This window comes from Podarcis filfolensis (assembly GCF_964270895.1).
Source record: "Podarcis filfolensis genome assembly, chromosome: 16".
In the NCBI taxonomy this organism is placed as follows: domain Eukaryota; kingdom Metazoa; phylum Chordata; class Lepidosauria; order Squamata; family Lacertidae; genus Podarcis; species Podarcis filfolensis.
This window is the reverse complement of record NC_139620.1, coordinates 34,819,232-34,846,039: the sequence shown is the minus strand read 5'-3', so window position 1 is coordinate 34,846,039 and position 26,808 is coordinate 34,819,232. Positions and strand designations below refer to the sequence as shown.

At 46.7% G+C, this 26,808-nt stretch overlaps 1 protein-coding gene across 5 annotated transcripts in view; it reads right to left on the bottom strand.

Moving 5' to 3' along the window:
* RIMBP2 (RIMS binding protein 2) overlaps window positions 1-26,808 on the bottom strand; it is a 260,412-nt gene that overhangs the window by 13,482 nt on the left and 220,122 nt on the right. For 3 of the 5 annotated variants that reach the window (XM_083589685.1, XM_083589684.1, XM_083589686.1), the window contains 9 exons: window positions 25,216-25,367; window positions 21,964-22,428; window positions 20,014-20,163; window positions 19,552-19,710; window positions 17,467-18,186; window positions 15,279-15,399; window positions 10,799-10,945; window positions 3,877-4,061; window positions 559-727 (listed from right to left, as the gene is read on the bottom strand). In XM_083589685.1, coding sequence (XP_083445811.1) covers window positions 559-727; window positions 3,877-4,061; window positions 10,799-10,945; window positions 15,279-15,399; window positions 17,467-18,186; window positions 19,552-19,710; window positions 20,014-20,163; window positions 21,964-22,428; window positions 25,216-25,367 — 2,268 coding nt within the window. The remainder of the gene's footprint in view (window positions 1-558; window positions 728-3,876; window positions 4,062-10,798; window positions 10,946-15,278; window positions 15,400-17,466; window positions 18,187-19,551; window positions 19,711-20,013; window positions 20,164-21,963; window positions 22,429-25,215; window positions 25,368-26,808) is intronic. The other 2 variants (XM_083589687.1, XM_083589688.1) reach the window with 2 other exon arrangements.

Here is a 26,808-nt window from a genome sequence, read left to right as displayed (position 1 = left end):
CGGAAGATTGACATCTCTGAACCGATGAATTGTTGGCAGTGGTTGTGTTTTAAAGGTCCCACTAGGGGGGAACAAACATTTCTATTTGAGTTTCGTTAGCCCTTATTCGTGTTCACCAGGAGTGGGGAGCCTAAAGGCCAAAGACCAAAGGCGGGCTCCGCAGGTCTCTCTACCTGGAACTCGGTAGTCTCCTCCTGAGGCCACACCCCTCACAGACCCACCTTGGCACCCAAAGTGTTTTTGCCTGGCTAGAATGTGTCCTTGAACTCTGGGTAATGCCTAGCACTTCTCAGAATAGCAAGGTGTGCGAGCGGAAACCAGTCTAATGTGCAAAGGCCAAATAGGCATTTGCTGCCCTGCCAATGCGGCCTTGGCCCCCAAGACCAAATGCGGCCCTTGGGTTGAGAGGTTCCCTACCCTTGGCTTACGCAGTAATCTAATTCTGGGCAGATTTATCCTACTTGACCGCAGGCCTACTGCCGAACTGGGGAGCATTTCTACAACTGTTGCAGACGGAGTCCCAACAGCATGATGACAGCTACAGGTGGCCTCCCTTACCTATTTTCTCCACAGGGGTGTTCAGAGGGAGGAACCCTTGCTTCAGAAGCTGCTCCATCATAGCTTCGTCGTCGGCTTGGATTTCAGAGACCATATTGCAAGGAATAAGGCCCAGCCTCGCGCAGGTTTCCCCCCGGTAAAATCCATCAACGTCTTTATCGCCGTACACCTGATGTTGAAAAAACAAACAAATGACTTACTCAGTTTGACCAAGCAGTTAGGCATTTCTGAAGTTTGTTTGTTATTTGTTGTTTGTTTGTCAAGGAAATAAACAACTATCTGACTTTTAGAAGGCATCTGAAGGCAGCCCAGTTTAGGGAAGTTTTTAATGTTTGATGTTTTATCACATTATTATTATTATTATTATTATTATTATTATTATTATTATTATGGGAACCACCCAGAGCAGCTGGGGAAACCCGGCCAGCTGGGCGGGGTATAAATAACCTTTTAAAAACAACAACAACAAATTTCTGCGCTTTCCTCCTAAAGTCCCAAGGTAAAGGTAAAGGTAAAGGGACCCCTGACCATTAGGTCCAGTTGTGGATGACTCTGGGGTTGCGGCGCTCATCTCGCCAGAGCAGCGCACAGAAACACTGTTTACCTTCCCGCCAGAGCAGTACCTATTTATCTACTTGCACTTTGACGTGCTTTCGAACTGCTAGGTGGGCAGGAGCTGGGACCGAGCAATGGGAGCTCACCCCGTTGCGGGGATTCAAACCGCCGACCTTCCAATAGGCAAGCCCTAGGCTCTGTGGTTTAACCCATAGCGCCACCCACATTACAATACTGCACAATATTAAAGACTGTTTAAACAACTTAAAATTGCAAAAGGTGGGTCCTATAAACATGCACCTCAAATGTCCAACACCAGGTGAGTAAGGAAGTGCGTCTTCAACATTCTCCAAAAGCTGTACAATGAAGGTGGCAGATGCATCTCTGTGGGAAGGGAGTTCCACAACTAGAACCGGCTGGCTCTGCCTACTGCTGCCTCTGGCACCATCTGCTGGTGGCCTCCTTGCCTTCCAAGGACTGGCCAGTGGGACTGATGGAGTGGAAAGCAAGAAGCCCAAACAGCAGATGACTGTTTTACAATTCAAAGTACTCATTTATACATCCTTAAGATATCAATGACTTCCCTTCTTCTCTTTCCATAGTTCATTTTACATATCATAAATTCCTGCATATTTCACAGAAACTATACCATTCAGTATTCCATGATTACAACCATCATAAGTTATTTACACTGTTGAATTTATCTTAATGCTGCCAGCGTTTTCAGCTGTACACAGTCATTTCCCATATATTAAATAAACATTTTCCAGTCTTCTCTAAACGTATGTTCTTCTTGTTCTCTTATTCTATATGTTAAGTCTGCAAGCTGCACATATTCTGTCAGCTTAAGTTGCCATTCTTCTTTAGTTGGAACCTCAATTGTTTTTCATTTTTGGGCTAACAAAACATGGGCCGCAGTAGTGGCATCCATAAATATCCTTTTATGACACCTGGGAATTTCAGTCTGAATTATCCCCAACAGAAAGGACTCTGTTTTTTTGGGGGGAAGTACTTTTAAACATTTTTTTTTCAATTCGTTATGGATCATTTTCCAATACTCTTTTACCCTTTTACAAGTCCACCACATGTGAAAAAAAAAGTTCCCTCAACCTCTTTGCGGAGCCAACTAATTCTAGTCCTGCCCCAACACCAACATCCTCCTCCCCCCTGCTGAATTCTACAATGGTTCACACAGAGACCAAAGGAGATTCTGACAAAACACCAGGAAGAACTTTCTGACAGTAAGAGGTGTTTGACAGTGGGACGGGACTCCCTTGGAAAGTGGTGGACTTTATTTCCTTGTGTCAGGCACTGTGCTGAGGAGGCATGGTGGGAGGCGCCGCCTCCCTCCGACCCCGAATCTCCCCAGGAGCAGGAGGACAGTATAGATTTGGAACAGTGGTTTGCAGAGGGGCATAGTTCAGAAGGCAGAAGCTGGGAAATACTGGATGGGGAACAGCTAGGAGAAGAAACGCTGGGAGAGGGAGGGTTAACAGATTTACAGTTGCTGGATAGCATTCCTTCCCCATCCCCATCTAGAAGGGCTCAGAAAGTCTCCAAACAGAAAGCACAGAGAGCACAAGGTTACAAGACGTAGGAGTGATGTAGATTAATAGGGATGCAAGGGGAGTAAAGCTTAATTGGGAACACCGCCATTCTAGAGAGATGTGCTCTGTTGTGTCTCACTGTGATTATTAAAGATTCTAACTGGTAAGATGACTCCTTTTCCTACAAAGGAATTTCAGAAATAGACTGGAAAGAGAAGCTGCTGAATTGCAACTGCTCTCTATATTGGACAAACAGGCCAAACCTTACGCCAAAGAATAAACGAACATAAATCGGACATCAAGAATCACAAGACAGAGAAACCAGTAGGAGAACACTTCAATCTCCCAGGACATTCTATACAAGATCTCAAAGTAGCTGTTTTACTACAAAGGAATTTCAGAAATAGACTGGAAAGAGAAGCTGCTGAATTGCAACTCATTACCAAACTTAAAACCATGGAGAGACCTGGTCTGAACAAAGACATTGGATTCTTATCTCATTATACATGACAAAGCCATTTTTCACCTTCTCACCCCTTGCTTTTTCCTGTAAGACCTATTGCAGTCGTTAAGAGTCGTCAACAGGCTCATCACAGCTATCTGCCAATCACCCATTCCCACCACCCTTCTGAGTAATACCCCTCCCCACCTTCTCACTATATAGAAGGATCTGGCAACTTCTGTTTCCGTGTATCTGAAGAAGTGTGCATGCACACGAAAGCTCATACCAAGAACTAACTTAGTTGGTCTTTAAGGTGCTACTAGAAGGGAAAAAAAAATTTTTTTTGACTATGGCAGACCAACACGGCTACCTATCTGTAACTGAAACTTTTCCTTTGTTCTACTTATCTGCTGCCATGGGGGAGGAAGCTGATTCCCTGAAACCTGACACCTTGGAGGTTTCTAAGCAGTGGTTGGGTGGCCATCTGCCATGGCTGCTTCAGTTGAGATTCCTGCATTGCTGGGGGTGGGACTAGATTGCCCTCAGGCTCCCTTCCAACTCTTCAGTTCCATGATTCTGTGGTTCAAAGGTGGAATGTGACAGCCAAGGACATCCCATGTACTACTTGTGCGTAGGAGAGCAGGCAAGTGAGGGCTGGCTGAATGCACAGTGCCCCTTCAGCCCTCACAGACTGGCCCCCACAGGTAGCAGCCATAACTGGTTCTAGCCCCAATCCTGCATGAGTGTGCTCCGCTTCTGCTTCACAGGCCATACCTTGATAATCTGCCCTTCTTTAAACGGGAGCTCCTCTTCAGCCGCATCAGGATTGGGAGACATGGTCAGTGGGTCGTAGTCGAAAAGGGCAACGAAGATCCGCGTGGAAACCTCCTCTGCACCAGGGTCAGTTTCGGATTCTTCGTAAATCTCTGGGGACAGACGCTCTCGGCTACAGTACCCATCTGCAAAATCAAGGCCAGAGGCCAGAAAGAAAGTTCAAGTGCGTGTGAGGGAGCAGCACTGCGAGATGATCTTTGACAGCCCTCCATGCAGGTGCCTCTCAATCTCATTCAGCAAAGACCCCAACTTGTTGCTAGGATGCAAAACTGACAGAGGATGTGAGAACATAGGAAGTAACCTCCTGGATCAAGACAGAGGCCCACATAGTTCAGCACCATCCATCTGTCAAAGGCTAATTTAATGCTTCTGAGAAGGCCACAAGCAGAGCATGAACGAAATAGCCTTCAGCAGCTGATATTCAGAGGCACGGTACCTCAAAACATGAAGGATTTATTAAGCTGTCACGATTAACAGCAAATTTGTCTATTCCCCCCTTTTAAAGCCACCCAAGCTACTAGTCCTCCTCACATCTTGTGGCAGAGAGTTCCATAAGTTAATCAAAGGCTGCGTGAAGGCAGTACTTTATTTTGCTTATCCTGAGTGTGCTGCCAGAAGCAATTTTATTAGACGAGCCCAGGTTATGGTATTATGGGAGAGGCAGAACATTTTTGCTCTAGCCACTAAGCGCTGGCACCAAAAGCAGAGGCCCAATGTCTGTGTCGTAAGCAATTTAGAGTGGACATTTATGCAAAGTGAAATTAGAGAAAGAGGACACAGATTTTTGCATAAAGCTTACACTTGCTAATTTATAGGAATAGATGCAAATTTGGGAATCACGGCTGCGAGTGAAATGGAAATGCAATACAACTCACCACAGTGAGGGAGATGTGTGTCCCGGTGGTCCTTGTGTGCTTGCGCTGGCCCCTGCTCTCCCTTCTTAGCATACATTATTAACTTTAAACCTGACTTGGTTTATAGCTCAGTTGGTAGCGCATGAGACTCTAAATCTCCGGGTTGTGGGTTCAAGTCTCACACTGGGCCAAAAGATTCCTGCATTGCAGGAGTTTGCACTAGATGATTATTGTGGTCGCTTCCAACTACAGTGGTACCTCTAGTTGCGGACACGGTCCATTCCGGGGTGCCATTTGCACCCCGAAAAGTCTGCAACTAGAGCAGCGCTTCTGCACAAGCATGGAGTGCAATAGAGCGCTTCTGTGCATGCACAAAGCATGCAGAATGCTTCTGTGCATGCGGCGAAACCTGGAAGTATACCCTTCTGGGTTTGCCGCGTTCGCAACCCGAAAATCCGCAACATGAACCTAACGCAACTAGAGGTATGACTGTATACAAATTATTGTTGTCATTATTTATTTGTGTTGAAGGCAGATGTGTGGGGTATAAACAATAAATTATCATTATCAAAGGGTGGACATGTTCAAATAGAGGACTGTCCTCTGTAAAGTAAGACACAAGGTCATTGCTACCCTATAGCAACCCTGCATTTTAGTCTGCTGCTCATAGCAGCTGTCAGTGCTCACGTGGACACTGTGGATGGCACAGGGGTGGGTGGTATTTGATTCAGCTTGCATTTAAACCAAACCTACTTGTTTTGCACTTCCCGAAACAATGCACAGGCAGAGATACAAAAATGCTTCACACTGGGGGGGGGATGCTTTTCCTATTGTGTAGCTTAGGTGAAATCGCATACAGAGATGCATAGATTAGGAGAAATTCACACTGAAAAGCTTGTTTTAATGAGGACTCAAAAAGAAAAAGTAAAAGCAAATAGATGTGAAAATCGCAATGCTGGAAAACTGTGAGGATCCCAACTGGACAGATTAACCCCTCCCTAGTGGACACGTGGCCTCACTCCAGTTTATGAACAACAGGTGCACCCAGTTGCTAACACGGCCCTAAAACTACAGCTCTGCTTGAGTACTCAGCGCCTGACCCCCACTATGGTACATGATTTTGAGGACATCCATTTGGGGATCAGATTGGCTCCGGCCACACATTTAACCCTGCTATGATGTGGCAGCTGTATCAGGACCCTCATTTCCCAACAGCCCACACACCCTGCCTTTGTGTCCATGAGTGGGATGGAATGTATTGCGTTTCCATTTCAGTTCTAACCATCATTTCCAAATCTCCATGTCTTTTTCTTCTGAGTGTAACCTCCCCTTGGGACGATCTCACATTTATTACGACAAATATAATAAATGACATGAAATGACCAGGCAGCCTAAAGGCTCGGCTGCAGTAAAGTGGGGTCCCCGGGAAGAGAATAATAAGTGGAATTTGCAACAAAAGGTTGCAGTGTATTGTGTTGTTGTTCAGGATTCCAATCATCCAGTTCAATATCCCCTCCTTCACCCTGTATCCCATCCCCCAACCCTAGTAAGTCAGAATCCTGTGGCCACTGAACACACTGCTTTGAGCCCCTTCAACTTGGGTCTCCCACCCATCCAATTAAAGTTAATTTCGTTATTCTGCAAATCTTAAGGCTCTCCCAATTCTTCCCTCTTGTGGGTGGGTGGTGCCTGGACATGGGTGAACATTTTTAATAGCTACTGCTATTCCCTTTGGCCATACCAGTTTTAATATCATTCCCTCCAGAGGACAAAACTACTTATTTGTTTATTTATTGCCCACCCTTCTCCATAAGGTCCCAGGATGAGGGACAGCATTAAAACGATATTACAAACCATTTAAAAGCAACTAACAACCATAAACATAAGGAGGGTCCTGAAAACATACACCTCAAAGTGCCCAAAGCCAAGGTGATTTCTTTAATTGCCAAGTTGTGGTGCTAGAACTACTTGCTCTCTCCAGCAATAAATTAGCTGATCTCCTTCTGCCTGGAGGAGTAAGACTGGAACCTGTGTCCCCAGCCACCAGAGGAATTTGCAGATCAGCAGATTGGCATGTTTACAGTCCACCAGTCCCTGCCTTCAGCTTCTCCTGCCTCCTTGCTCCAGAGACAGAAGCTTGGAAGCTACACTCTAGGGGTGTTTGCTAGGTACTTTAACAACACCCCTCCTGCACCGTTACCCTGTGCTGCAGAGCAGAAGGGTCCAACTCCTACCCATCAGCTCCTCAGGTGACCTTCAGTCAATAGTAGCAGTCTCTCAGTCTAATCTATCACACAGGATTATTTTGAGGATAATTTTGTGGGGGGCGGGAAGGGGAAATCACATAGGCTGCCTTGAGATTCTTGGATGAAAGGCAGGATATAAGTGTAATAAAAAATAAATATTAATAAAAACCTATCTATTCCTCCATCCATCTCCCACTTGCAGCCCATGCTATTCACACAATCCTGCACAATTTTACAATCAAAGTCATCACATGTTGACTTTTGCAGAATATTTGGCCAATGCAGACCAATTTCCTGGAAACTCTCTGTGTTGGCATCCCTCCCCCTCCCCCAACCCCATATGCCTTCCTCTAACTTCGACTGGTTTCAATGATTTTTTTCCCCAAGTTGTGATGAGCATTAACCAAAGCAAGTGCTGGTGCGTTCACAAGGAAAGTCGATTTGTGAGGACTTCATAATTGGTGGTGGGATAATAACTGTGGGAAGGGCCTCTTAGTTCCCCGTTCCCATTTCCCTATCTCAAGTGTTTACATCAGAGTCTCTTTGATGAGTGAAGTGTTCCAAGCAAGACACCTGGACTGAATCTGCAATGAGGCCCATGGCAAAATGGTACCACAGAAACTTTCAGTGCATAGATAGCTACAGAGAAGAAGAAGAAGAAGAAGAAGAAGAAGAAGAAGAAGAAGAAGAAGAAGAAGAAGAAGAAGAGTAGTTTGGATTTGATATCCCGCCTTTCACTCCCTTTAAGGAGTCTCAAAGTGGCTAACATTCTCCTTTCCCTTCCTCCCCCACAACAAACACTCTGTGAGGTGAGTGGGGCTGAGAGACTTCAAAGAAGTGTGACTGGCCCAAGGTCACCCAGCAGCTGCATTTGGAGGAGCGGAGAGGCGAACTTGGTTCCCCAGATTATGAGACTACCGCTCTTAACCACTACACCACACTGGCTCTCGAGAAAAGTCTTACTGCAACTTTAGATACCATTTGCTGAGCAGAGCAATTGGCCTTTATTAGCTTTTAGCTCCCCTGAACATGCCTTCGCCCGGTCAAAGTGGCTGTCTATGCACAAGAAGACCACACTTGAGAACTGACCACAAACACTCTAGTCTATATTATGGATGCAATCCACAGCAGACAGTGTCCATGCGATTCCCTTTGGAATCCAAGGAACTTAAGACAAGTGACATGCTGAGATCCCATTCAGCTTTTGTGCATGGGATGGGGAACCTGTGGCCATCCAGATGTTGTTTGGCTGGGGCTGATGGGAGTTGGAGTCCATCAATGCCTGCCTTAACAGTGTGCTGGATCTGGGGCTGGCCTAGATGCGAAAAAGGCATGTGTTTTGCTTTTAACCAAATTTTGAATTATAGTTCCTTGGATGCAATTGAATGCCATTTTGAATCAAGACTGAAACCTTCCAAAACAGCAATGATTTCAACCACCAAATTCAAGACTGCACAGATTTTTTGAGTTCCTTAGGATTCCCAAGCAGTGCTGGGTATAAAGCTCTTGACACCTCTAATTGCATGGCTAATACTTCTTGGGTGGGGTGTAATGACCTTTTCTGCAGTTCAGCACTACCTCAATGCAACCCCACACCATCAAGTGTAGCCCTAGGCCTGGGGCCTGCAATCCAGTGGCAATTTGATCACACACCCTTGATGCGATTCCTTGACACCACATAGGAAGGTAAGTGCATGTATCTTTGTCGGCACACTGATTTCAGTGGTTTCCAACAGACCCACACAGAGAAGTCTAAAGGATGCTGCCCATGTGGTCTTCCTTGTGTGCTTAAGGAAGCCTTTAAACTTACCGAGACTGGCAAGGGAGTATCTGTGGAGGGAACACCAGCCATGCCAGTAGAAGTATATGTAAGAGGGTCTAATTCATTTCCCATTAGAGAGGGATGGGGGAACATGTGGGCCTCAAAATGTTGTTGGATTCCCAGCTCCAATCAGCCAGAAAGTCCAATAACATTTGGAGGGCCACAGGTCCCCCATTCTTGCATTAGAAGAACCTGCAACATTGCCACCACTCGACCCACATTGAGGTGGCACATGGTGGCATCCCACAAAGTGGCCGGTTCTGTTCACAACAGAGGAGACTGCGCATACAGGGGACATATCTGCCATGGGCACACCTGCATGAGACGTGGCTACCACTAGCAGGACCCGTCTGCTAGTCGTTCAAGGTCAACATTCACCACTGGCATCCCCCAATGCCTTTTGCATATATGTATTCTTTGTTCAACAAAACACCACATTTTCGGAGAGGTGCCGCCTTTTCAAGGGGGAAAGTTACTGAAACGTCATTTCCAAGCAGCAGGAGGGCAGACAAAATGCATGGCAGCCAGACAATGAGGGGAAGGAAGGCCAGCCCCAAAGCCTTGCATTTGTTCTTTGTATTTGCTTTTTCTTGTAAAGCAGGTGGGAATGTGGACAAGGGGGTAGCATATGGGACAGAGAGGTATATGAGGACCACACCCCCTAAACACACACACACATGCACACACCAGAAGTAAGTTGCCAAACCAAGATGGTGGGAAAAGGAGGAGAGGGAGACTCCAGGTCATGGGATGGGGAACCTGATGTTCTCCAGATGTTGTTCAGCTCCCATTAGCTTCTGCCAACATGGCCAGTGGTCAGGGATGATAGGAGTTGTAATGCAACAACATTTGGAGAACCACAAGTTCTCCATCACTGTTCTAGGTGCACAAAAGTTTATTTTTATTAGGCCCACTGAGGAATGAAAACAAATTCATTTTCATGGTGCCTCCCCACTTACTGCTTCCCAAAACAAGATGGCGGCAAGATGTCTCTGGGATGTGGCCTGTGCCCAGGGAAAAGAGGATTTACCCCCTTGTAATAATTCTTTTCTATTCTCCCCCATTCTTGAGTTTGCACTGCGTTGTATTACACACCTCCAGAATGCTCAGAGATCAAAGCATCCCTGTTTTGAATCAACACCACACCCTTCTTGCAAGCAAGTCCCGTTGATTTCGGCAGTGCTTGGTATTGGTCTACATGGCCTCAGCGCCATTTTGGTAGCAGGGAGGCCTGACATTCAGATCTGAGCTCCACTAACAGCGGGGCTCCATGACATTTTCAGAGGTGAACCAAATCCTATCCGCATGCAGGCTTCTGCCAGACTTGGATATTAATTAAATTTGAAATTCTCAGAGAGAAAGCCTAACCCCATGCATGCTTTCTTGGACACACCTCCCACCAAGTTATTAGGATTTCCCCCCAAAGCAATGGTGTGTCACGGGGCTGCATGATCAGAATCTGCTCACTGCCCTGGTGTTGTCAATTGGCTCCCACCTGAGCATCCTGCACCTGCATTTCGGCAACAGAAGCACTTAAGGTGAGGGTACAAGAAAGCGGTCATGTGCTTGGATCATGTCCATTGGGATTGCACAGCCAAGTAGAAAGGTGGGGGGAGGGGGCAGAGAGAGGATGGGGTTCATGCAATGGGTGGTGCTTTTGACTTGTTTCAATGTGGAAAGCTGATGGCATGGGCAGGGAATGGGGCCAGATGACCATAAAGCTTTCTCCTCCCTAAGCAAAACTTACCTGTTCGTAAAGAGGGGAAAGGAAAGCAGGACAAGACTTGCCTTATCAAAGAGGGGGCGAGGGAGGGGCGGCCTCGGCATTCGGCGTGGCATGCAACGTCGACATACAGAGATGGCGCTCATTTCACACGCAGCTCTGAAAAAAGCAGCCCTTTTTGGTTTGGCACAAAGGACGAAGAAGGGTTTTGGCATACCGTATCTATAGTCAGAGGCCACGGTACGTTGCCGGCACCATTTCCTGTGTCCGCCAATGCTGCGATAATAAGCATCTTCTCTTAGGGGGGAACTATGCCCCTCACTACCTGACCGAGCACCTTCACTGTTACTGTCCATTGTAATCTCTATGGAGAAAAACGGAATGGTCTATTAAGCACGACTCCGGTTACCCTTCCCTCGTAGAGGCTTCCTCATGCCAAGGCTCTCAGCCCAGGTCTGGTTTGACGTTGGCTGCCATGCACCTCAAAGCATTCCACAAAAATGTTAAGAAGGGAGGCCAAATGATCACCTTGGCCCAGCTGACAGGACACCCCAGTGGGAAGCACCTGAGCAGAAACACTGCTCTCCTCACCTGTGGCTTCCCAACAACTGGTGTCTGAAGGCATGCTGCTTCTGACAGTGTGGAGGGACAGCACCACCATCGCACCTAGTCTGGTACCCTCCAGGTGTTTCTGGGCTCCAGCTCCCACCATCCCTGGCTGCTGGCCATGCTGCCTGGGGCTGATGGGAGTTCGAATCATCAACCCACCCTTGGAGCCCACCAACATCTGGAGCGCCATCAATTTCTCTTGCACGTGCTAATCTAATAAAACGCACCACCTCACTTATTTTGGAAGGCCTGATTCACGCTTTAGGCTGTTTTGTTCTCTTTATCTTTTGGGTAGAAAGGTGGTTATTCTCAACAGCTGAGTGAGATGAAGTAGCCTTATGATGTGGGTGGGGTGGGGAGAGAGTGATTCACATGGCAAAACTGCCAGCGTAACACAATCATTAGAGTGTTGATTTCAGGGATCTGTGTTCAAATCCTCACTTTGCCATGAAGCCCACTGAGCAGACTTGGGCCAGTTGCTATCTCTCTTCCTAGCCTACCTGCTGGGGTTGTTGTGGATATAAAATGTGAGGGGAACATTGTACACTATCCTGAACTCCTCAGAGGAAATGGTGGGCTAAGACAGAATAAATAATATCACCGGATCCTCAAAAAATATGTCAGTAGTTCCTCCCAACCCCAAAGCTGTGGCACTTGGCTGTCTTACCATACACCAGGCAAATGATGAGGGGAAGGCACAAGGCTGGGGCTTGTTTGTGCAATAATAAATCATAGTATATCATCGCTATGTACAAATTCAGCCTCTCCATGTTTGAACAATTTCCCATTGGCATTCTATAAATGTGGAAGCTCACAGGTCCCTCTCAGGCCATTGTGGACTTTTTAGTTCATAAATTTTTGTTTGTTAAGTATATATTCTTCTGCATCCTCAGACTATGGAGAAATGCCTGACTTAATTTGGGTGGCCCTGGTTTCACAAGGACTCAACCTCTTGAGTTTACTGTTGGTGGTGATGATTATTTAACCTTCATGAGAAATGGCAAAGGTGCCTCATGCTCTGCCAGAGAACATGAGCTGCGTGAGGAGAAGCCGCCTCAAACTGGTTTATCCCTCTGGGGAACAGAAAAAAGATAGCCAGGCCACTGACAGGAAACCGCAGGGACACAATTCATATTTCAAGTTTTCTCATTCAGATTGTTGGGTCTTCCTTGTTGGGTACTCTTGACCAAGCTCCAAAAAAATAAATGCATTATGGAGGGGGAAATGCAATGTGCTGATGAAGAGGAATGGGAAGATGGATGCTCTGATGGGTGAATCAATGAGGAGGATGAGGGCAATTCCGTACACCTACAGCACATCAAACAGAGTTCAAGTGACATAGGTTTTCTTGTGCAAACCTAGCTATGCCCCACCCCCAGCTGGGGGCCTGATATGGTTCACACAGAAAATCTTTCTACCCCCCGTCACCAGACCCCACTGATTTTGGCAACAGTGGCTTGTGGTCCATTGCTCTTCTGCATGAATCATCTGTGTGATGTGTGTGCATGCGAAAGGGGCTGTGTGAGAGTGTGGCTAGTTGGGAGCAGGGTGGCTATGGCCCCTGGGTTTTTTAAAAAATTGGAGGGGTAGGGGTGAGCTATAAATGGTTTAAAGTGGAGGGAAACTGCCTTCAGGCTGAGCAGAAGGGCAGACAAGGATCCTGACAATTGAAAATCACCTCCAGAGTTACAGGCTATTTCTTACCATGGTGGCTGCTGCCCATTAGGGCTAGTAGAGCGGAAAGCAGGGAGGCCAACAGTAGGGGGAGCCAGAGCCAATGGCAGCCTAAAGGTAAAGGTAAAGGACCCCTGACAGTTAATTCCAGTCGCGAACGACTCTGGGGTTGTGGCACTCATCTCGCTTTACTGGCCGAGGGAGCCGACGTTTGTCTGCAGACAGTTTTTCCGAGTCATGTGGCCAGCATGACTAAGCAGCTTCTGGCGAAACCAGAGCAGCGCATGGAAATGCTGTTTACCTTCCCGCTGGAGTGGTACCTATTTATCTACTTGCACTTTGACGTGCTTTCGAACTGCTAGGTTGGCAGGAGCTGGGACCAAGCAACGGGAGCTCACCCCGTCGCGGGGATTTGAACCGCCGACCTTCTGATCGGCAAGCCCAAGGCTCAGTGGTTTAGACCACAGTGCCACCCACATCCCAATGGCAGCCTAGAGACAACTAATTTTAGTTCCCCATCCTCCTCCCACCAGAAGTACTGAAATTGAGGAGGAGGAAGAAGCTGCCTCAAGCAGAGCCACCCCCCCTGAGTCGGTTGTAAGTAGAGATGGGAAGGCCTGGAAAAAATCAGAAAAATTGGGGGAAAACCAGTCCCCCCCATTTTTTCCAACGCCGTTTCCCTCCCGGAAAAATAAAAATAAAAACCAGTTTGATATAGTTTTAATATTCCACATATCGCCCCCCCCCCGTTCCCCCACCCCAGGCCTTCCCACATTTAGTTGTAAGTAAGAAGAGGCAGGTAAGAGTTGAATGAGGGCCAACTGAGGCTGTTGGAGTTGTGCTCCACTCATCTTAAGGGACCAGCCCCCACTGATTTGTTGCATCCCATATTTTTCCCTTGTAGGGGAAAAAGCAGTGGGGGCAGTGGGGGGGGGGTGATTTTAAGCAGCCCTTTCCATTCCTTCACTCAGTTCTGCAGCCTTTGGAAGCTGCTTTCAGGTGTTTTCTTTTTTAAAGGGTGGGTGAAATAACATGTAAGTAGCAAATAGCATCTAGTTTGGCTGATAGTTTGCTGAGAGAGCAAATCCTTTGTTTGAGCTCCTTTAGATAATATCATCCTTCTGGGGATCCATGGGGAAAGGCTAATCTAGTTTCAGCTTGTGCTGTAGGTACATGCAGGTCCCGCTTCCCAAACACAGTGTGTTTGCATAACAAGTTGACGATTTCCATTGATTCCTATGGGGAAGTTTCTAATGTGTTCCCAATCACAGATTTTTGTCCCGAACATGCCCCCCCCCCGAAAAATGCTCTCTGATTTGTCTGATCATTCCCCCTCCCTCTGATCCTCAGCCAACCAGCAAAAGGCAAACAAGGAAGTAAAAAATGCTTTCTGTTTGGATATCTGAATCTGCAGTATGTAGAGCAAGTCTGGGGTACGAATTCCTCATGTTCAGATAAGTGAACTTTCACATAGTGAGCATTCGGAAAGCGGGACCTATGTGTACATCCAATACAGCCACACACCAGTTTGTTTTCACCAAGTGCAGTGTGTCCACTGACACAGCCTGAAATTGTCCTAGGTTTGAGCAGGACATATTGGGCGATCACATCCAATTGCCCTGCTGCAATTTGAAAACCCACCGTCTGCGAATCACAACGATGTGGAAAGTATAGAGGCATTCTCCTGTGCGTGGAAGTGGAGCAAAAGTCCCTCTTAAAATAAAATAAAAGCCAAGAAACTCTTTCATATTAAAAGAGCTGCCCCACTCTCTTCCAACTCTGCAATTCCATGGGGAACACCATATGACCCTTGAGGTCCCTCTATGATTCTATGAACTGACTGAAAGATGGTCAATAAGAAAGGCTTTGCACTCCATTTCCCAGTCCTCCCAATTCTATCAAAATTGAGAGAAGACATACGGGCACACCGTCTTCATGGGACTGTATTGCGTAATACATGGCGGACATGGGGGCTGCCTGTTCAAATGCGTCCATGCATTGATGCACATGCCAGCACACAGGAAGAAAAGCTTTGGGAGCCTTCTCTCTTGTGTACTCGCTGAGTAGGAGTGGAATGGCATAGAGGAGTATCCAAATTACACAGCATGCCCTCTGCCCCGCCGACAGGACTCTGTAGTGGTACGGCCCTGGCAGGAAGCTACCACCCGCCTTTCGTGGCAAACCCAGGTTGTACAAGCAGAGTGGTTCATCCGCTCGGCAGTTTCCTCCCCAAAAGTCTCTCATGCTAAATATCCAGTGGGAATATTCATATGCAGACAGAAATGTGCCGTTGCTGTTCCTTCCCACTGTATCAAAATCAAGGTCAGGAGCTTGATTTGGGGACTTCCTGCCAACCCATCTCTGTGCTTCCCTTCCAACAAGCAACACAACATGTACCAATCAGGACAACTAACCAATGGAAGGGACCAGCATGGGCCGCGACCGCTGTGGTCCTCCCGAGCTTCTGTGAGATATTCTTTGACCCCGGTGCTCCATCCTGTCTGGTCGTCCGGAGGATGATGGGTTACTCAAAAGCTAAGAACCAAAATAAATGGGAACAGAGAGAGAGAGAGAGAAGGGGAGGGGAGAGACAGGTTTAAAAGTTACACAGCTGTACACATGTCAGTAAAGGGTGGGGGGGTGGGGAGAGGAAGAGGGTAGGGGTGTGTGAAATTAACAGAAAATCAAGTCAATCATTAGCTCTAAAGGCAACTAAACTTTGTTTTTAACTGAAAGGTTAGCTGAAAAGAAGAGGACAGATGCCCAGTAAACCTGGAAAGGAAAGAAACAAACGAAAGAAAAAAAGTTTGCTGGCCTGATGTGGTACATAACTTTGCAAACAACAGTCGCACATTGGAACAGAAAAAAGGAGAGTTTTAAGACATTCTTTTGCCTTTGTCGTTGCCACTAAAACATGCTTCTGGTCCCTTTGATCCCTCCACGAAGTGGACTGAGGCTGTTCCCCCAGAGCTGCGAAGAGTGGATTAGCCTGTATTTATTTGATCTACTCATTTCACTCCAGCCAGACTCTGTCGTTTTTTTTGCAGCATCGCCATCCATCCATCCTCCTGTCATTCCTTTCCCCCTACTGTTCAGTCTGTGGCCACCTCTAGGCTTTTAAAAGTCATTAATGCTTGCAGGAAGTGGGGGAGGAGAAGAAGAAAACGAGATCCCAAAACCTTCTCAAATTAATTTATTTGTTTCCCCCTTCAAAATTGCACAGCTGGCACTCTCTGCTTGCTAGTTTGCTGGAAATGGCACCACCTTCTAAGGCTCTTCGGGGGTCAGCTTTGTAACAACCGACATTAATTGGAGAGAAGGAAGGGGTGGGGGAGAGGTCGGCACCAATTTTGTTAGTGGATTATTTAAAAGAGAGAGAGAGAGACTCCACTGAAAATAAACTGCTGGCCTAGTTAATGCAGAAGCAGCTAATGCTGAATCTACTATCATCAATTGAGGTAGAATATTTCTGACATGCCCATTCTCTGGATTATTGCAGTCCTTAAAAAGTGACCAAGCCATTCTTGGTGTATTAGGAAGCAGGGAGGTCTATGGCAGACGATATAAAGCCTTTGCAAGCATAGCTGCCCCTCTTGTGGATTAAATATGGAACTGCAGCAACTGTTCCCGGGTGTGTGTGTGTGTATGTGTGTTTGTTTTGAAACAGCTGAGGAGAGCAAAAGCTCTTTTTTGGGGGGGGGATGTCTTTCTCCTGCATGCAGAGATGCAGTTTGCAACTTCAAAGGCAAGAAGAGATGGTTTTTGTTGTTTAAGAGTGAGGACAGTGGATAATAGAAACACAATGAATCTTGTTAGCTCCAAAGCCCTAGGTCACTGTCGCTACAGGACAGGACAGGAGAGAGACTGTTCTTAGTACTTGCCCAGAGATAAGGGTTGAAGAAAAAGAGAATTCGTCCTTGAAAGTCTAGGAGTGAGGGAAGCAAAAACAAGATGACAAGATGGAATATTTAAAGCAGACCTTAAACAAACAGAAGAGAGAGAAAAGGGGGGTTTGAAATAAAGTTAGTGTTTGGCAGCGGTGGTTGTTTAAACCCCAAGTTATAAATAAAATCCCTTAGTGGTTATATTTTAAGGAGCACAATAAAAAAGAAACAAAGAAATCGTTGGAAAAAAATTATAAAAGAAAGAACAACCCCAAATGTTAGGAAAATGGTAGTTCAGCTAACCCTTAATTAAAATTTAGTTTCAGTTGTCCTTTTAAAAAAGGAAGGGAGAAAACAAAAGCCAGTATCTATTTGTTGATTGATTATCTGTGAGGGGTTAAAAAAAATAATAATCATTGTTGTAAAGCAAATTAGTCCCATTTCATTATGGCACGAGATTTTTTAAAAATAAATAAATAATAAAAATAACGATAAAACAGAAGCATTAAGAAGCCTGTGAAAGCAACATAGATTAAAAAAAAGAAATTAAATACGTGGGAAAGAATGAGGAAAGAAAACGCAAAATAAGAACGGGAGCAGGGAGCTAGAGACACATGCTGAGGATGGACTCTTGAGAAAACAAAAAGGAGAAAAAGGAAGAAAAGAGGTTGATTTGGCAAGCAGATGTTTAGAAGGAAGTTTTTGTATTTCAACACACCAGAGGGTCTTTGGGCTCTCGGTAGGATGGCCTTGCGGAAGGTGCCCTAATGTCATTCCCTGCCAAGGGGCCACTCCAGCCTCCCTGATAATCTTCGCGCATCAAATTATCTGCTCTATTACACCAGTGAGGCTCGCACTTCCTCTCATAATAAGATGGCTTGCTCTCCTCGCCTTGGGGCTCTAGAAAGGAAGGGAAGGGGTCCCCAAAGTCTTCTTCAATGCTGCTCTGCCTCGTCAGCGTCCTGCGGCGGGCAAGCAGGGGCCGGGGCGGCGTCTTTCGGCAGGAGCAGCTCCCGCCGGCAGCACAGCAGCTGGGCGCGACGTTTGCGGAAGCCGCCTCGTAGGTGTTGCGGAAGCTGAAGCGCGATTCCTCTTCCTCGCTGCCGCAGTCCAGGCCACTGTCTGGGCTCCTTGTGGAAGACCTGCTGTAGGTATAGCCTCTCTCGCCTGCATCCTCCAAGATTCTCTGCTTCGCCGGGTGCCAGAAGTTGTGCTGCGGGTCTTGGTGGTAAGCTCTGGCAGATCTACTCTCTCTAGCTACTGCGCTCCTCATTTTGTGGGCCATCCCTAAACCCTGCTTGTGCAAAAGTTCTGAGTGATCGCCGTCCTCTTCAGCTACTTCGGGGATACTGAACAGCTTTTTACTGTGGTGGATCTGCTGGGCAAAATCAGGCTGCTCCAAAAAAGCTGCTTCAATTCTCTTATTCGTATAACATTCCTTTAAAAGTGCACGTGAGATTTTTTTAAAAAAGAAAAAACGGACCAAAGAATAGGCGAGGAGAACAAATAAGTGTGTGATTTAAAAAAAAAAAGAGGAAGGAGGGAGGAAAGAAAAAAAATAAAGACAGAATTAGTTTTAGAGCAATGGCGAACAGAAAGCATGCAGCTTTTATTCAGTGAGGAAAGATGTCATGCTTTGAATGGGAATCTGTGAAAATAAAAGACATGATTAGGAAGTTCCTCAGTGTTATATTTAGTGCAAGGGTGTCAATACAGCAGGCTGATATATTGAGGCTCTAACAAAGAACTGAAAACCAGGCACTTGGAACAAAGAAGTTGATGCTGCACAGGAGGTCTCCTTGGTATGTGGGCAAGATGGGGTATTTGCCTATGGCATAACTCTCCCCTCTGCTTTCCTCCAATCTGTAGACTGCGCTCTTCAGTTAGACTTATCTCAGTGCAAAATCTCCTGTCCTGTCCACACATTAAAAGAAGCTAGATGAAGAACAGAAACTTACTAGCATGCATTTGCATGCTGAGAATAATTCATAGAAGGCACATTAATGATCCTTTTCCATTGAAGGGGGAAGAGGACTACAAATGCCCAGTGATCAACTAGGATATTGTCATCTTCCTGTTTAGCACCGTACCTATCTAAACTGAGTGCTGTTTTGAAGGATATCTTATGAACTGACTCACCAAATCTACACTGTGACACCCAGTTTTAAGGGGATTAACATTTTGGTACCTACCAGATGCTAGATAAATTACCAACAGGAAGGCAGAAGAATCAGCACCAGGGAGAGCTCCAAGGTAGGAGAGGTGTTGGTTTTCGTATGTCTCTGCTCCTTGTTTTAAGCTTTTAAGCTCTGCTCCAACTTTTTAAGCTTAACATTATTTGAAATTGGCTTTCTGTTAGATGTTCAAGGCAAAAGAATACAAACTACGCCTGAAGAAAATATTTCCCTAGCACGTGGCAGACTGGAAGGGGTGCACAGAGATGGGATTGGCCTGCTTTGAAGTACCTGGTTCCTGCCAGCAAGGTAATTCTAGGAATATGTGTGACTGTGTGCCTAGTTTTTCTTGGGGCAGCAGGGCTGATAAGGGGCAGAAATTTGAAATTATATAGAACGTGATTCCTTAGTGAGGATTTGAGGTAACAGTTGGTAAGTCTCTGGCTGTTTTTGTATACAGCATGGTGGCCTAGGATCTCAAACCACATTCTTCTTCATTTGAAGATGCTGCTGGTCCATGAAAGCTTTGGACCATCCAAGCCTACTCTTGAGTAAGTCAGCAGCTCCTCTTTCTTTCTCTATCCTATCCTTTGCATAGAGGATTTCCCCATCTCATAGTTGCTTTTTACCTTGAGAGTGTTATGCGATGTTATACTGACTCGCCTCCTCCCTCCATCCTCCATCTGCATCTCTGAGTACAGCTCTTCCTCGTCTTCTTCCATGATGTCGGACAAGTCGGAGCCCCGGCTGCTCTCAGTATGGTACTCCTCCCCATGGCAATAGTGGGGCTGTTGGGGGGTGGGGTGGGGGGAGAGGGAGAAAGAGGGGCGAACAAAGCAAGATGCGACTTTCAAAATTCAAATCAAGGCCAACCTCAAGAGGTTGAGGTGGGGCAGCTCCCAAGAACCTCAGCACCACCACCAAGGCTGCAGGCATTTGCGAAACCAAAGGACTCTCCAACACCAGCTGCAGACTACACCATCCTGGGGATATTAGCACTTGTTTTAAAGCACACACAAGCAAGCAAGTTTCTTCACACCGTGACTATGGCACACGCCTGACGCTCAAGCTGCTGCAGTTGCACCAGTTACCTGCTTCCCGAGCTCGGAGCCTTTTAAGAAATCGTCAACGGAAGCCCCTCTCCTCTTGACACGTGGCGAGTCATAGCCGTCTTCTTCTTCATCAGAGTTTGCGTAATGCGCAGCGCCGCTCCTTTCGCTGAACACGCTCCTTCTCTCCAGCTGTGGAGTCGAGAACAGGGAGCGCGGTGAGGGAAAAGCTCCTCTCTAAGGATGGTGGGGAAATTGGATGTAAGGTCTGTGTGCTCTGGTGGTAGGGATGGGGAAGGCATTCAATTCAGTTTGCACTGAAAGGCAAGCCCATTTAATCTTTACAGTCTTGGTTGCTCAGTTGGTAGAGCGCAAGACTCTTAATCTCAGGACCATAGGTTTGAGCCCCATGCTGGGCAGCAGATTCCTGCATTGCAGGGGGTTGGACTAGATGACCCTCATGGTCCCTTCCAACTCTGCAGTTCTATGGTTCTTCAACACATTCACATTGCTTTGGGGCTCCTCATTTCCCCAGTTGGTAGGAAGTTTGAGGGCAGGAACCTATATCAGGGATGGGGAAAATGATGGCCCTCCAGACATTTCTGGACTACAACTCTCATCATCCCTCATCGTTGGACATGTTAGCTACGGCTGATGGGAGCTGAAGTACAACGATGGTTGGAGGGCTACCGGTTCTCCATCTCTGCCCTACAGTGTCACGTGAGGACATTGGGGGACTTTGGGTGTGTGCTATATCTGTTGATTTACAGATTTAAAAGGCACAGGGAAAAGTAGGTAGATAGCACTGTTTTTAATAGCACTACCAGGTTCCTCAAAGCAACAGCATGTTCCCCAAGTGTACCTGCTTGCTCCCTTCTCAAGGCTCACCAACCAAAATCATTGTTAAAAAAAGAAAAGAAAAAATTCTCTCCTTTATTGGCTATATTCCCAGCTCCCTCCCCAGCTCCATCCAAGTAAGTGGATGCATGTGCTTGGAGTGGGGTGCCCAACAGCTAGCTGCCAATCATAACTCTTACAGAGGAATATCCAATGTGGTGGCCTCTAGATGATGCTTGCCTCCTATCACTTCTTACCATTGCCCATGCTGGTTGCGGCTGATAGGAGTTGGAGTCCCACAACACCTGACAGGGACCATATTGGTTACCCCTACTCTCCTATCTCATTCTGCTTCCATGGGTAAAGGTAAAGGTAAAGGGACCCCTGACAATTAGTCCAGTCATGGACGACTCTGGGGTTGCAGTGCTCATCTTGCTTTACAGGCCGAGGGAGCTGGCGTTTGTCCGCAGACAGTTTTTCCGGGTCATGTGGCCAGCATGACTAAGCCGCTTCTGGCGCAATGGAACACCGACACCAGAGCAGCGCGCAGAAATGCCGTTTACCTTCCCGCTGGAGTGGTACCTATTAATCTACTTGCACCTATTAATCAACGTGCTTTCGAACTGATAGGTTAGCAGGAGCTGGGACCGAACAACAGGAGCTCACACCATCACGGGGATTCGAACCGCTGACCTTCCAATCGTCAAGCCCAAGGCTCAGTGGTTTAGACCACAGTGCCACCTGTGTCCCTTGCTTCCATGGGTAGGCAGGGTCATATTGAACCATTCACACGTAGAATTGTAGAGTTGGAAGGGACCCCAAGGGCCATTTAACCATCAGTTCAGAAGCATCTAGAGCATGCAGATGTTGTTGGACTACAACTTCCATCATTCCTGAGCTCTGGCCTTGCTAGCTAGGGGTGATGGGAATAGTAGTCCAACAACATCTGGGGACCCACAAGGTGATCTAGAGGGACCTTGTTGGCTACCCCTGCTATGCTGTTCTGCTTGTGTGCGTAGACCAGACCCACAGACGGCCATTCACATGTGAAAATCACCAGTGGATGCTGCATCCATGAAGGAAGTGCATGTCTGAAATGGCCCAAAATTGGGTTTTGTGCGGTTGTGGGTGTCAGCTGCAGCGAGCTCTACTCACCCTGCTGCTCTCCGCTGCGACGCGCTGAGCAGCCTCCCTGGCCATGGCCTTTGCGACTGTGTTGGGGACGGGTGCACCTTGTGGCTGAGGGAGTATCCGGTTTGGGGAAGGAGACCTCCTCCCCTGGAGTGGGCTGTGGAAGTTGGGAGGCTCCAGGGTGTGTCCGTGGATGGGAGACGCCACGCGGCCCTGCTCCCACGACTCATCCCTTTTCACATGCGGACACAAATGTTCGTCTTTGGTATCTGGGATGCCGGCACTTGGTAATGGCTTAGATTTGGGAGCTGGCCGAGGGTGAGGGGTTGGAGGCACCAGTAGGTCAGGTGGAATGGCAGCGCCCAGCGAGTCCACCGATTCCCCTTGGACAGAAAGTGTCCGGACGAGAACTTCCCTGGCTTCCAGGCTCCGGATTCTCATGAGCTCCACGACGGTGTTCTCAGCCATAGGAAAGATAACTTCTGCCACCTAATCGGATGTATAAAACACAAAGGCCAAGTTGAGAAGGAGCCAGGCTCTTCTGCTGCCATGCCTGGATGGGAAAGGAAGGAAGGGCCCTCAAACTAGTACAGAAGACGAGTAGCATGCTCCAGTAGGACCGAACAGTAGCCCTATATGAGACAGAGGTGGGCACACTTCTACCTTATAGCATCTACTTTGACTTTTTTTTTTTTTGCTAGGACCCTGAGGTCTGCTAAAGTTATAACTTTAGTATGCATAGAATGTTATGTTTGTATGCGTTGAAGTTTAAAACTTATGTATAGGTTTGCATTAGGCAGGAGGTTTAACTCCAGTTAACTATGGCGATATAAGGCTGGAGATTTCCATTTCAGCATTTATGCTAAGTTATGACCCATCCCTGAGAAACTTTCTCAGTAGGCACTAGCTCAACAATTCTGTTTGTGTAGGATCTCTCTCTGGGACTGGAGAAAGGGAAATTCTTGGACTGTACAGTGGTACCTCTGGTTACGTACTTAATTTGTTCCAGAGGTCCGGTCTTAACCTGAAACTGTTCTTAACCTGAAGTACCACTTTAGCTATTGGGGCCTCCCGCTGCTGCCACACCGCCGCAGTGTGATTTCTGTTCTCATCCTGAAGCAAAGTTCTTAACCCGAGGTGCTTTCTGGGTTAGCAGAGTCTGTAACCTGAAGTGTCTGTAACCTGATGCGTATGTAACCTGAAGCGTCTGTAACCCGAGGTACCGCTGTATTAAGGGCTTAAAGAAGACTGGACTGCATTGCTAGTTTGCTTAAGGGCAACATGTTACTTTATAGTCTTGAAACATATATTTTGCAACTCGTTTAAGACTGTTTGAAGTAATGCATTTTGGAACCTTTTCTTGTGGTGGGGAGCATATTCATTTCTACTCTGCAAAAGGTTCAAACCAGGGGTTCCGCTTAAATAACTCTAACTAAAGTTCTACCAACAGCATCCATGTGCAAAACAGTGGCTCGATAGGTGCAGGATGGCAGGCATTACACTTCAAATTAATCACACATGCTCAACTTCAACTGCATATGCAATTTGTTTTTAGCACAAGAACTGAGTTCAGTGTGCGCACGCACACAAAAACACTCTTGGTTTTTACATGAAGTTTTCTTTCCTTCAGCTGCCTAACTTAGGGCTCATCCACACTTAGGCTTGTCCCATGATTTCTATGCACTGGTCTGAGAGATTCTTCTTTTGTTCCACCGCTTTCCCTGGGAAAAGCCGCTGTTTACCGCTGAGTCGCAGCAAATGTCCATTTGATAGACGTTTGTTCTGATTCAGCAGTACCATATTTTTCGCCCTATAGGGCGCACCTAGTTTTTTTTGGGGGGGGGAAATAAAGGGGAAAAAATTATTTCCCCCCCAGGCGCAGGGCTGGGGCGGGGGAAGCCCGAGCTTCCCCCGACCCCAGCCCCCAGAACAGGCTGCTATCCACAAGCCTTGGGAGCTTGGTGGGAACTCCCGCCGGTCTCCCCAGGCTTGCGGATATCTGCCTGAAGCCCGGGGCGCGCTCCGCTGTGCTCCCCGGGTTTCGGGCTGCAGGCTGCTGTCCGCAAGCCTTGGGAGCCCGGCGGGAACTCCCGTGGGCTCCGAAGGCTTGCGGATAGCTTCCTGAAGCCTGCACTCGCCCCATAGGACGCACACACATTTCCCCTTCATTTTTGGAGGGGGAAAAGTGCGCCCTATACGGTGAAAAATACGGTAAGTGGTGGGCTTCCCCAAGGAAAGTGGCCGGACAAAATGAAAAAACCTTTCAGACCCATGTCTAGAAATCACGGGGCAAGTGGCATTGAATGAATAAAACTTTATTTGCATCAGCCATCGGCCATAGCAACAAAAGAACATTGTATACACAGAACAAAATAAATAGTTGATTATATAAAGCACAGTTTAGGGTCCAGAATCAACAGTCAAATAGTGGACCTTATTCTGATTGCCCCAGCTAAAAACCTTGCAACCTTTGCAGTCATCTGCTCCTCTTGATCTGCCAGGAGAAAAGACACCATGGGAGTCGTAGGGTAGCCCGGAACGGTCATTAAAAGAGGGGTAATAATCTCATTCCTCAGATCTTTATAAAGAGTGCAAGCCAGGAGGGCAGGCACCACTGATTCGGTGCTGCCATCTCCGCATGTGCATAAGCGTTTTTTGTATGGAATCTGTTGGAATCGTCCCTCAAGTACAGCCGAGGGCAATACATTCCATCTTGCAAGGGTAAAAGCACATCTATATTTTGGAGTTGCTAGGTTATACAGATAGGGTACCAGAGAATCAAAGTGGGAGGATGGAAATTTGTTGTACCATAGGCAAAATTTCCTTATTGTGGCCAAGTTGTTATGATGCTCAATATAATTTAGGCATTGGCAAGTTTAGTCTGTTTGCTTTACTATAACCCATGGTGAGTAGCTGTTGTGGGGCATTGTGGCATTGTGGATGAGCCCATAGAAAGGGGGAGAAAAGGGCCCCATCTGCAGTATATATTTAAAGCAGCATCATGCCACTCTAAAGAGTCATGGCTTCCCCCCAAAGAATCATGGGAACTGTTGTTTGTTGAGGATACTGAAGTGCTTTTCTTCTAGGAAAAAATGGTTCTGTGTACCATTGAGTACCCCCAGAAAAAAATCACTGCTGAGAGTTGTCAGGAGATCCCCACTACCTTCCCAGGGTTACAGTTCCCAGAGTTCCCTGGGAGAAGGGATGGACAGTTGAACCCACTCTGGGAATCAAGGCATGTGGGTCACCATCAACGAAGTGGAAAACCCCACCTACCCTTTGGCCTTTTGCATAAACTCCATAACCGGTTACGTTGGCTCCATTGGAGGTCCCTGTTGCTGTGAGAATTGGTGGCTTCCATGAAACCAGGATCGTTCCTGGCGTCGGCCCAGCCTGAATTCTGATGTCTTGAGGGGGAGCTGGTGGACCTAGATTTCAAAACATGCTTCAGTTACTACCAGTCACTTAATTCCGTATGCCCTACAGGTAGAAGCATATTGTTATTAAATTTTCATTGTCTAAGGCAGGCATGTCCAGCTGGTCAATCACGATCTACTGGTCAATCGCGGATCTACTGGTCAATCGTAGTCGATCCCGTGACCCTGATCCACCTCTCTCTCTGTGTCAAAAACGCTCAACAACTTTGGGTCTTCCTCCCCCCAAAAGGCTCAACAGCTTAGGTCAATCTGATGGGTGGATTTCTTTTATAGTGGGAGTAGATTGCAGCCTCTTGGGAGTTGGACATGCCTGGTCCAGGCGGCTGGAGATGTCAAAATGTGTCATCTCAGTAGTTTATTGAGGGACAGAGGAAACTCTCAGGGCCAGGCGACTTTGGCATATGTTCACTCATTAGTCTACTCCACCCCATTACCATTTTTAAACTATAATTTTAAAAACAAAATTTTTAAAAAATCTACACAATTTGCCACATGTTAAACATGTTTCTAAACATGGATTTCTTACACACTGTCTCTCAAATTATGCATTACCAAACCTAGTTTTATGTCGCTGTTCTTTTTAGCTCAGAACTGCGTCAGAACATTCCAAGGGATGACTAGTCCACACTACATAACGAAAGCACTTTCATAGCACTTTAAACCATCTAGGTTGTTGTTCTTGTTTTTGTTATTATTAATACCGTATTTTCCGCTCTATCAGACGCACCAGACCACAAGACGGACCTGGTTTTTGGAGGAGGAAAACAAGAAGAAAGAAAAAATATTCTGAATCTCAGAAGCCAGAACAGCAAGAGGGATTGCTGCGCAGTGAAAGCAGCAATCCCTCTTGCCGTTCTGGCTTCTGGGATAGCTGCGCAGCCTGCATTCGCTCCGTAAGACGCACACACACATTTCCTCTTCCTTTTTAGGAGGGAAAAAGTGAGTCTTATAGAGCGAAAAATACGGCAATTTATTTAATAAATTTATATACTGCCATTCATCTGAGGATCACAGGTGCTGTACAGGGTCCTCCCCCCCCCTTTTTAAATAATCCTGGGAAATGTAGTTGCTACGTGTGCTGAGAGCCCTCCTTTTACCCTTACAAACTATTATTCCCAGAGTTCCCTAGGAAGAATGATTGATCGTTAATGCAATTTAAATCTGTGATGTGGATGCACATCAGTGCAGGAAGTGGACATCAGGTCTGTCCCCATCATATTTTGCAAAGACTGAATTCCCCAGACATCTCTAGTTCTAGCAAACCACATAGATGCACATGCTTTAATTCCAGGGTTACTCTTAAGTCGTTATTCTTTAAAATTCAAGTGTTTCAAAAGAAATCCACATGGTAAAATTACATGTTAAAGATTAGGTGTCTGATTTAAAAAACGCAGAGGACATAAAACTAACAAAATATAAATAAGACCAGTTG